The sequence below is a fragment of the Chanos chanos genome, chromosome 1, assembly GCF_902362185.1.
Source record: "Chanos chanos chromosome 1, fChaCha1.1, whole genome shotgun sequence".
Lineage (NCBI taxonomy): Eukaryota > Metazoa > Chordata > Actinopteri > Gonorynchiformes > Chanidae > Chanos > Chanos chanos.
The window spans coordinates 6,718,570-6,730,385 of record NC_044495.1 but is presented as its reverse complement, the minus strand read 5'-3'; the positions used below and the strand labels follow the sequence as shown (position 1 = coordinate 6,730,385).

The window sequence follows — 11,816 nt, the reverse complement described above, 5'->3', positions numbered from 1 at the left end:
CTGGCTAGAAAACATGTTATTTAAACTAAATAAATAAATAAACGCATACTCTATTAAGGACACACAAAACAGGAATACATTTTGTATATTTTTTTTAATTTAATGGAAAAAGGAGAAAAACAAAAATTTGACTCAAATTCCACACTTGGTTCTTGTAACCATGCATAGTGACAGTAAATGTGGCAGTTAGGTACTCTGACATCAAATCCGTGTGTCCTAGTTAAAGACCCCCCCCCCCCCCAAAAAAAAAAAAAAAGGAGAAAGAGAAAATCTGTAAAACAGAGCAGTGGAAGATCAACAGATTTACAATTAAAGGAAGGTTGTGGTAGAAGTGGACACCTGTAGGCATCTGTGAACATGTAGACATCAGAGGGCACTGAAGTATCAGCGAATACCTTGAGCAAGCAAATATTCAAAATATTAAACCACGCATGTCTGCTTTATGAAAACATACTGGCTATATGTATTTGGCACTGAATTTTCACAGGAAATGCCATTGGCATCACTGAACACAGTGGATGGTTACAGTACAAGTGCAAAATCACATATGTAAAGCATTTTTCTGAATTTGTTTGTACGTTTGTGTGTGGGTGAGTATGCTTTTTTTTTCCCTTTGTGCCACTTTCATCAGTAGACAGGCAGTCCACAGGTACTCCGACCCCCACGAATGCTTTGACTGTACATACAAGGCAGCTACACTGTAGTCTTCTAATCCATTTCAATTATCAAGGATCAAAGCTTCAAAATAAGGAGGGGAATTCTTAAAACCGAATACATCTGTACATCTACAATCTTACATTCGGGGGAGAACTGTTTTTTTTTTTTTTTTTTTTTTGATACCACCGTAAAGGCAATACTCCTCTGATGTGCTTTTCATATTTGCAATTAATTTGCACATATGTGCAATTAAAACCTATTTATATTATATTGTAGACATTTAAATTCCACATACGCTCATGATTCATCCATCTACTAAAATCAGATTAGGTTTGTCCACCCCCCCTAAAAACATCTTGGACAAGTTCGCCCTTACTCTGCTAAAGTCAGCTAAAATCCTACTCGCACTCCAAAAGTTCTTTTCTTATTCATGGCTATTAAACTAAGCTTACAGAAACAATGCCCTACAGAGGTCATTGGACAAACTCTAAAGTCAAACTGAAGAAAATTACTAATATTCTTTACCAGTATTCAAACACATCAACAACATGAGGTTTCTGTTCTCGTATAATATCAAGCAGACCTACACAGACTATAATGTAGATTATCAATTTGATACTCATCTGGTTTGAAAACAGGATATATACAGTATAGGATATATATATATATATATATATTCTGCTTTACACACGGTATATAAAACATATCTGTATTCTATTTGTATTCCTCCTCCTGGAAATACTAAAAAAAAAAAAAAAAAACTGTGTTTTTGAAAATTATTTCAATTTGGACAAAGGCAAAACATATTACATTTGACAGGCTTTTGGAGAGATTCAAATGAAGTACCAACGAATAGCTTAAGCAAACAGAGTCAACCTGGGATGAAGAACATCACAAAAACTCCAAATTCAAAAAACAAACAACAAAAATGTATGCAAACTGCATACTGAAAACATAAATAAACATAAATGAATACATGCACATGTGCTATTAGTCAACACGAGTCATTTAACTGAATACAACGCAAGGCATGATCAGTATCTTACCTAATAACATATTACTGCTAAAAAAACAAACAAACAAAAAAAATATGAGGTTTGATATCAAACTTCCCTTTCAAACAGAGGCGACAGTTTATCAGAACCTGAGAGTCATACGTTTGAGACATACGTTTTCCCCTTTAAAAATACATGATGTGATGTAAACACAAAAACAAAAACAATAACAAACCACTCAACCATTTTGTGCTAAGCTAGAAACTAAAGTCAGCATCATTTTCAACACTCAACATGTCAGTGTTGATTTCCAATAACGGGCCAGTGACCGAATATTGACACATAAAATTATTGAGTTGATGTGCATTTTTGGCCACTGTTTTATAATAGCTTGTTGTAGCCATTTATGTAGTGCAAGAACACACAAAATTGCTATAACACAAATGATACTAAATCTACCTCAGGGTTCCCCAAATCTGCCAGTCCTGTCACTCTTTTTTTTCCTAACCTCACAATGCAAGGCTGATGGTTACCTTGGAAACTGGTGTGTGCATTAGTTCAGTTGAGTTCACAACGGTTGTTAGAAGTGGAAAACCACCAGCATTTTGGCCCTACAGGTCCAGATTTGGGGAAACCCTGGTCTACGCTAATTTTTTTTTTTCTCATAATAACAGCTTAGATTAAAAATAAACTAAAATCCCTGCATGGCTTTGACTGTGAAATCGCACAATTAATCATAGCCATAATACATTTCATGGTAAAATGTAACGAAAATTTGTCTAAAAGCAAATAACATCACCCACTAGGTTAAAGTCGATAGTGGTATACTAGGAACTGGCTGAAACTATGCTTCGTAATGTTCTTTCTACCAGTGCTAATGTGGATGCATGCAACATCTTCCTGTTCAATAAAAGCACCATGGACAAACATACACACATCCGCACACGCACGTACGCGTACGCACACACACACACACACACACACACACATATACAAACTCACACACACACACACACACACACACACACATATACAAACTCACACACACACACACACACACATACGCTAGACCAAAAGCCACAGATCTCTGTGTCAAAGGTCTCCTGATTTCTGATCGCACAGGGCACACACTCGTACTGGGTGATGCCAACCGCGGGAAGGGACGGCTCGGCGGGTGGGGGAGCAGTCATCACACACCCCATGGCCACAGGCACGACAGTGATGCTTAGACAACCTGCTAGTGAACTCACGCTGGCAGCTATGGCAGGAGACTATGTCCTGGTCAGGCACCCAATAGACAGGACGTGCAGCATCTTTCACCAGACCTTCAGAGAAGAGAGTGAGAAGATGTGGTTCTGTCATATTGCATCATGAGAGACCGTCAGCTTTATTTAGTTTCAAAGCGTTGGACAAGTCCTCTCACAGCCACTAGAGGGCAGTCACTCTTAATGCTCCTAATTCGACGTTAACTCGAGAGTTTGATCTGATAATTGCGCCCTTCAAGGTCACTCACCCAACGGGATGTCGATGGCGTTGACCACGGCACCAAGGGTGTTGGTGACAGCCTCCCCAACCTTTCTGGCAAGAGTACCCCCCTCCTCTTCATCGTGTTCCACATTCAAAGATTCTAGCAAAAGGATTAAAAAAAAAAAAACATATATTCATGTCAGGAGATCTGGATAACAGATTTGTTTGGTTCTCAAACTGACACGAGACACAGCAAATGATGATATTTGGCCTTAATTCTTCTGTAATTCTGAGAATTAAGGGGATTATACTACAAATAATGTCCTGGTCTGGCGGTCCGGTCTATAGGGTAGAGCTTAAAGGAGACAGCGCAGCCTAAAAGCGACCGCGCAGACCGCGTGGTTAGCGAGGGCGTACCTGGGTAAGAGCCTCTGTGTTCGTAACAGGCGTCACACACGCGCACCGGGGCCAGTCCCCAGCCTTTCTCTGGTACGGGTCTGGATTTGGAAGAGCAGGCGTCGCAGAAACCCTCCCCACAGGCACGGCAGTGGTGTTTCGTGTCATTGTCCTGGAAGACCTTGTTGCATCTGCGACACGCCTGACGCCGCACAATGACACAAGACACGGAGACGGGCGGTCAAAGAGAGGTACAGACACAGAGACACGCAGGTAAAGAGACACAGAGACAGGCAGTCACAGAGAGGTACAGACACAGAGACACGCAGGTAAAGAGACACAGAGACAGGCAGTCACAGAGAGGTACAGACACAGAGACACGCAGGTAAAGAGACACAGAGACAGGCAGTCACAGAAGGGTACAGACACAGAGACACGCAGGTAAAGAGACACGGAGACAGGCAGTCACAGAGAGGTACAGACACAGAGACACGCAGGTAAAGAGACACAGAGACAGGCAGTCACAGAGAGGTACAGACACAGAGACACGCAGGTAAAGAGACACAGAGACAGGCAGTCACAGAGAAGTACAGACACAGAGACACGCAGGTAAAGAGACACAGGGACAGGCAGTCACAGAGAGGTACAGACACAGAGACACGCAGGTAAAGAGACACAGAGACAGGTATGAAAAAGTGAGAGGTGGTGTATTTCACATGGTACTGACTGGCAATAAGATTTGACACTTGGTTAGTTACTCCCTGTTAGACTTGCTGGGAAATTCTGAACAAAGTTTTGGATTCCAGATTCATAATGCACAAATTCATACAAAAAATAAAAAGAAGATCACCCTCTCCATTAATTGGCAAGAAATTCTTTCTTAGTCAAGAAAGACAAAAGACTTGATCTTTATAATAACCACAAGGGAGATGACCTGGGACCAGTGTCTGGGAAGGACCCAGATTTGTGAGGTGACCCAGTTTGACCGGTACATTGTTTGACCTTCGGGTTGTTCTCTTCCTGAGCCATCAGAACTTCTTTCATTTCCAGATAAGAAAAGTTGATCGTCGATCTGAACGACCTAAAACCTTTTAACTTTTCAGCTTGTGTCTAAAATTTCACCATATTGACCTGCTGGAAAAAAAAAAAAACCAGGGCTGCTGTAAGGATCAGTCAGTCCCCATATCTAGACTTCATGACCTCATGACCTCAAACCCATCGGTTACGCAAGACCTCTGCTCCGGGTCAGGTGGGAACGGCAGAGAGAGTAAACAGCCCCTACGCTACTCTGCGCGGGAGAAAAAAAATGCTGACTCACCAGGATAAGGGAGTTGGGTTTCCAGTAGGCGGGTGCGATCTGATCCGTAAGCCAGGAGGTGACTGCTTTGGCAGGCTTAACACTCAGCTCTGATACGGACTGAGCCATGAAGTTTACTCCGTCCAACAGCCTCTGGGCAGCGTTGCTGTTGTCTCTCAGGAAACCGTCCGACTGTTACAGCCAGAAATACACAGCGAGTTACATAACCTCAATAAGAAGCTAAGATGCTAAGATGCTTAAACAACAAAGAAATAAAGTTTGATTTGAGCCAAACCTGTTTGCTCATGAAATGATCTCAAACGTGCACTTTATTTGGACATTCGTCGCTTCTAATTTGACTAATTAAGTGCAAGTTATCAATAAGAACACACATTCAAAGTGTCAACCAATCAAATGCCAGAGAATCCAAGCAGACTCAAGAGAATGTGACCCAACGTGTGGTAATAGATAAGTAACTCAGACACACAACTCTGGAACACCTCTGAAAGTCAGGTTACTGTAAGCTCTCACCCACACGCAAAGGTCAGCAGTCATCATATATCCTGCTTAACGCAACGGAAGAAGCGGGAGGTATGGCAGGTCTCTCTTACCCCGGGCCAGATGTGCTGGATCTCAGTGCGGACCACCGTGTCCACGGGGTCCTGGTTCCCGTACCAGTACTGGCGGCTTCGGTATATCACCCCGCATTTTGGACACTCGATCACGTATCTGTCGGCGTACGTGCATGACTCGCATTTAACAGCAGTGATCTAAATATGATTGTGACTGTGTACTCAATGTGTACTGACTAAATGGGAATTCTGAACATCTGCGATCAATGACAATGAGGATAAAATTAGACGAAATGGTAGAAAACCCGAGAATGACCCCCTGACCCTTGACCCCTGACAGCACTCACCCCGACCAGGCGTATCGGGCGAGGCCGAGCCAGGGAGAGTCCGAAGAAGCGGAGGTCTTTGGCACGACGATGACCTCTTTCCCTCTCTCGTAGCACGCCTGAAGAGTCCAGAGAAAGTCTGATAAATCAACTCAGCCAGTGAAATCTAACCACCGTCGTTACTTAACAAGACTACTTTTAGAACAGACTGCATGTGTGTGTTTACTGTACTGTGAAAGAAACAGAAAGGAATGTCACACAGGGTTTACTGCCAAACGCGTTACCTTGCAGGTGAATACGCGGTTGTCATAGTGACCAGAGTATCTGCAGCGGTGTTTGGCCTCGTGACCTATGCCCTCCTTTAGGTGGTTCATACTGTTCTTACAGCCTGACCTGAAACACAACCAGAGTAATCACTCAGACCTAAAGACCTAAACACATGTGAAAATGACAGAGAGAGAGAGGAGAGAGAGAGAGAGAGAGAGAGAGAGACAGAGACAGAGACAGAGAGAGCGAGCTACACGAGAGGAAAAAAGGAGAGTTAGAAAACCCACCCGCAACTCAGGCAGAGACTAGGGCAGGTGAAGTATTCATCCGGAAAGAAACAGTTCTGAGCCAGAACTTCGTCTGAGATCTCTCCATTAAAGCGCTCGCTTAGGGCCTGGGCGAAATAAAATCAGAACAGAGAGAGCAGAACAGAAAACTTCAGTTTCATGAGATGACAGTATTGACACAGAAACATACATGGCAGGATTTTACACGGCTCAGAGCTCAGATCCAGATAAGACAACATCAACTATTCACACTTATTGACTTTCTAAACCGGAACGGGAACCAAAACAAGCTACAGTACTGACCCCACAGTGGAAAACAACTTGTCTTTCACTAAACACGGAATTCTGAAGTGTCTCAAACTTTGCTGCTTCAGCCTTTAAAACAACGCTCCTCTCTTTTCGCTCTTAGCTGCATAATGTTTCATTTGTGCTGCAGTAAATTCAGCGGTAATGACACGCTTCTTAAATTTACACTCTGGCCGTTTTGGGGAGAGATCGATAAACCCACATCACCTGTAAGGCTTTGAATACGACCCACGGGGTTCGCGGGGAGCGTGTCGTGTTGTTGTCGAGTTGTTTGTTCAGGCAATGTTGCAGGCCGCCGAAATCCGTGGGCGGAGTGTGCGTGTGCGTCCCGTGATACTGGACGGAGCTGAAGGCTTCGGGAAAACGGCCAAGTCTTCGAAATCGCTCCTGAAGCTGACGATCCACAGACTCTCCTGGTCTCTCTGTCGGAACAGGCGACAGGTCAGTTGGGTTTGAGCAAGAGGCCGCTTAGCACACAGAACTAACCGTTCACACACACGATCGACATTAAGTTGGCTTGAGAACCCTTAACAGTGTCCTTCCAAACCAGTGGGAGTTCTACACTGCAAGGCAACAAATTAAAGCAAAGCAGAAGAAAAGCCCTATGGGTGCCAAATCTGACTCCTCGGGGGGGGGGGGGCGCTTTTACAGCCAAATCACACCTCAGATTAAAAACACTGGCAGGTGGATTTCCATACACAGATGATTCGCAGATTTATGCATTACTTTCACTGTTTATGTTCTCTTGTTAATGTTCACATGCTAATGTATTCTCCAACTAAACTACCCTGCTAGGTCGTGTGCTAGGCTTAATCTGTCTGTGGAAAACCGGGCTGTCCCCTTTCCTGCTCTCACCTGCACCCAGAGGTTTAGTGTGTACTGTCTCGTGGAAGATGATCACGGCAGGGCCTAAGGTGGACAGGGGCACGTCCAAACCGCAACGGGTCGTCGCCGCCTTCAGCTCCTTGGTGAAAAACTTCAAATAGGCGTCCGAGGCGTCCCCGAGGAACTTGAAGAGGTCGTCGTGGAGACGGTCGGTGTGGGTCCGGTAAATGATGACGTCGGAGACGGCCAGCACTTTGAGCAGCAAACGCGTGCGCTGACCTTGGTTAGAGCTGTTACCCATAAGGCCCTCTGTGTCGATGACCACCACTCTACGGAAAGGGTCCAGAGCTGCCCAAACGCCCACGGTGCAGGACTCCTGCGTCGGAGAGGTCTTGAATATCTGCCTTCCCATGAAAAAAGTGTGATTGAGGGTATGGGATTTTCCCTCCCCTGTGTTCCCGAATATGGATACCACCTTCAGAAGTTCATTTGGCTGGCAGGTAAGCATTCTCACAAACTCATCTTCATCCTTAATCTGGACAGAGAAATACTTACTGATTATGTTTCGCAGTCATGCAGAAATGACACATTTGAAATTCACAGTAAAAGGGGATCTGCTGATTTAGAAATGTACAGATTTGTCCAATATAAAACAAAGACTGATAATTGGGAACATTCTCAGAATAAAATCATTTTGCAACAATCAGAGAATTAAACAGTTCGGTCATCAGACATAAAGCTGAACAAAAAGAAAATCAAATAAAGTAAGGAAGAAAATCACTTGTACGCACTTGCATCTCCTCGTTCTCATCCACCAGAAGGAAGCTGGAGACTTTGTCCAGAAGCTTGGCTTTCTGGGTCTCTGCCTCATCTGGTCCATCGCTTGAGTTCACCTCGGTTAGTTTGGGAGGGTTGTAGGGCATAAGAGGATGCCTCTTTTTGTTTCCTCCACTGTGAGTGCGTTTCTGACAGTCCAGGCACAGGTTGATTTTGCAGCTCTGACAACGCACGACTGACCTATGACGTTTGCCATTTCCCCCGCCTTTCCCGTTAACGCTTTTGCAGTTATCACAATAAGGAGCGTGTCCCGGACCTATCGGAACCCTCTCGTGGTCCTTCAGACGCTCTTGCTGATGGAGCTCAAGTTCACAGCGAGTACACTGTACGCTTCCGCATTCATCACACTCGAATACTGCTTCTTCCGAACCGCCGCATGAATAGTTTTCTTGACAGACCAAACTAGTGTTGACTCCTTTTTCTGCTAACGGCCCATTACCACTCATTGTTTCGCAAACAAGAACTTGGAGCACAATGTTCACCTACACCCTGTTGGCTTGCCTGCAGTTCCTTCTGGTTTCTTCAAGTAGTAAATATGCTTTTTAGACGAATAAGAATTTTTTCAGAAGTGCCTCTCTGAAAACAACTCAAGAAGCATGCAACTTAACCAGGGAAATAGAACAAGAAAATCCAGTAACACTTCTATGAATAAATACCGACTCTGTTTTCACTTTCTGTTATTTACACGCTACAAATTAACACAGCACTACTGACAATGTCTAACGTTTGCTCCTCGAGGCATGAAAAAAAGAGTGCAACATCAACTAAAAATTATTCCCAAGCTATCTTCTTTTGTCAAGGCTATCATGAGTCATAATTTCCTCAGGGAGAGTTATTTTTGCTTCTGAAAAACAACATCTGATCAACAAAATGGCCAGAGGGTTCAGAACACTACAGCTGTCAATGGATGCTTGCAACTCACCCTCATAAGAACTAAATAAAGTACACAGTATCAAGCCGAGAAAGGCAACTGAACGATTTTGGTTGTATGTGTTGAGTAAACGTAATCGGAAGTATAGCAAAATAACTATAAACGGTCCCTGATATATTAACCCGATATCAAATTAAGAAAAAAAATACCACCGAACTAAACTCGGTTAGCAAGATAGCTGCCACCTCCTTATGATCGATTACACAAACCAGGGTTACCTGAAGTAAAGTAAAACTAGCCAATATTCAACAGCAAACTAAATAACTAGCCACTAGCTGATAACGTTCAAACTTCGTACAAAAATATGTAAGCTGCCTCTGTAGATGACTTCAGATAAACAATTAAATTCAAAAGACCGAAGAAGCTGCGCTCCAAATAACTTTGGCATACGTGATCACAGCAGACAAACGCTTAAGGTTACCCGACAACGAAAAACAGCTGACTTCTCTTGGAAAACAAGAGGGGACATACGATCTACCAAGCTAGCTGGCTAGCTGTTGATGTCTCGGTTATATTTAATAATCACTCCACTAATCGCTAAAGTGTAGCGACGGATGCCTGGGCAAAAACGGCCTTCCTTCGACGAGACATACAGCAACATCTGTTTCAAGTTTATTTCAAGTTATTGCGCGATACCCTCGGTAACACTGTCACTGTTTTTGCAACGGGTTACTCCCTTCCAGTTGATCTTTCTCTCTGTATGTTGTTGCTAGTTGAGTCCGATCAGCTGATTTCATTATTTTCAGTCACAGGTCAAGTGTTGCAGTGGGACCAATCAGCAAGCCCCATTTGCACGACGGACAGCTCGATTTGCCCACAATGGGCGGAGCCAGTTAGCAAGCTGTGTACTTTATTGTTGGTAATCAAAAATGCGTTTCAAGAACGCAGAGTTTATGGGTTTCGAAAAACGTTGCATTGCTATAAAGATCAGTTGTTTATAATTCAAGCCCACCACGATGATTTGGAAACTGCTGTTCTTTTTCGTTGTACCAACGTGTAGTTGTTATTCTTGCCTTCACTTGAAACCCGGAAGTTACGGCAAAATTAAAATGAAATAGTTGATAATACTTGTATAATATTTTACTTCGGGGAAAAAAAACTATTCGTTTGGTTGTGGAAAATCCAGACTTGACGTGTTTCAAACTAAAACAACAGACGATTATTAAACAAAAACAAAACAAAACAAAAACAAAACGTTGCAATAGACAAGTAGAGTAACAGAAACATAGTAGGAAACATGAATTGAGGAGAGAAAAAAGAATCCACAACCATCCAATGTAAGGACCAAAAGTTTATTTGGTACCAGTAAGTTATCAGGTGCGTGGGTCTCTGAGGGTCATGATAGCTGTCTTTTTGTCTGAGTACTAAAAGAAAGAATGCCCCTTATATTTTACATGCATAGTAATGTGCCCACACTAAATGTGCTTTCAGACATATTTTTAAAATAAATCTAGAGTTTATATACAATACACTATGCAGTGCTATCATATTGTGCTGATTTTCTTTTAATAATTTTGAATAAATAAATAAATAAGTAAATAAATAAAGCATCCATACTTTATAACCTGGGAATTTACTGTTAATATCTATGAAAGCTCTATATCAGTTTGTTCAATGCTATGAAGATCACAAACAAACATATAAACCAACAAAATTTGTATTTAAAGAGAAAAAAAAAGAAACTTTGAAGTAATGCCCTCATTGATCATATGAATTCTCCACTATTTCCAGTGCTTCATTTCTCTCTGATTCAAAGCCATGGTACAGTCATCAAGGTTCCTTTTGTTGTTTTCTCTTTCATCTTCCAGTGTTTTTTTGTTTGTTTGTTTGTTTGTTTGTTTTAAAAAGGGTCAAATGACACGACATTAGCCAAGCAAATACATTTTTCATATCAGTGGTCCATTCTGGTCTACCATCAACCATCATCGTACCATAAATCCTGTTTTTTGTTTGTTTGTTTTTGTTTTGTTTTAATGTTTTGTTTCATTCCTCATTTGTTAATCACTGGTACTGAACATAAGGAGAGAAACTCTGAGGTGACAGGATGTGACGAATGATGGCTTTGGTATATCAAGCTAACAATACAAACGAACCCATTTATAGACAAGTGCCAAAAAAATTCATTTTCTTCATGCAACACTTCACTTCAAACAGTGGAGTTGATGTTTGCTAATATTCTTTTAAATGTTGGTACATTTATCTTGGTTTATACACTTCTTTTTTTTTTTTTAGACACAAGGATCATTACAGAATGGGAAACCCAAGTGCCTGATTCTTCTGTACATTTTTTTTTTTTTTACTATTCCAAGACTCAATAAATACTATCACAAGAGAAGGCCTTCCAAAACTAAACTGCGCGTTACATATATGCCTGAGGCCCGAATAATTGCTTTGGAAGATGATAGATAAATTCTGCAATATGTACTTTTCATCCAAGGGAACAAAAATATTGCTGAACACTTAAAAGGGAAATAATTTGATCTTACTCAAATACCAAGCTTTATGGATAACCAACAATGTGCCGCTATCACGTTTGGTTCTTCTTCTTTCTTTCTGTCTTTCTTTCTTTTTTTTCTTTTTTTTTAAATGTGTCCAAATCCACTAGATGGCACTGTGGTCACATTCTAAATTTGCGATGCTTGACTGTCTTTAG

The 11,816-nt window shown here is 42.0% G+C and overlaps 1 protein-coding gene across 2 annotated transcripts; it reads right to left on the bottom strand.

Moving 5' to 3' along the window:
- Positions 1-2,684: 2,684 nt before the first annotated feature.
- LOC115809858 (zinc finger FYVE domain-containing protein 1-like) lies at positions 2,685-9,071 on the bottom strand. Of its 2 annotated transcripts, none has more exons than XM_030771704.1 (11): positions 8,187-9,071; positions 7,426-7,930; positions 6,778-6,992; positions 6,265-6,371; positions 5,995-6,103; positions 5,732-5,829; positions 5,424-5,541; positions 4,834-5,004; positions 3,537-3,717; positions 3,166-3,279; positions 2,685-2,977 (listed from the first exon to the last, which is right to left on the bottom strand). In XM_030771704.1, the coding sequence occupies exons 1-11, from the start codon at positions 8,676-8,678 to the stop codon at positions 2,745-2,747; spliced, it is 2,343 nt and encodes a 780-aa protein (XP_030627564.1). In that variant the 5' UTR covers positions 8,679-9,071; the 3' UTR covers positions 2,685-2,744. The 2 variants fall into 2 exon arrangements, with proteins under 2 accessions (XP_030627564.1, XP_030627573.1); XM_030771713.1 differs by having other exon boundaries at positions 5,424-5,499.
- Positions 9,072-11,816: the final 2,745 nt, after the last annotated feature.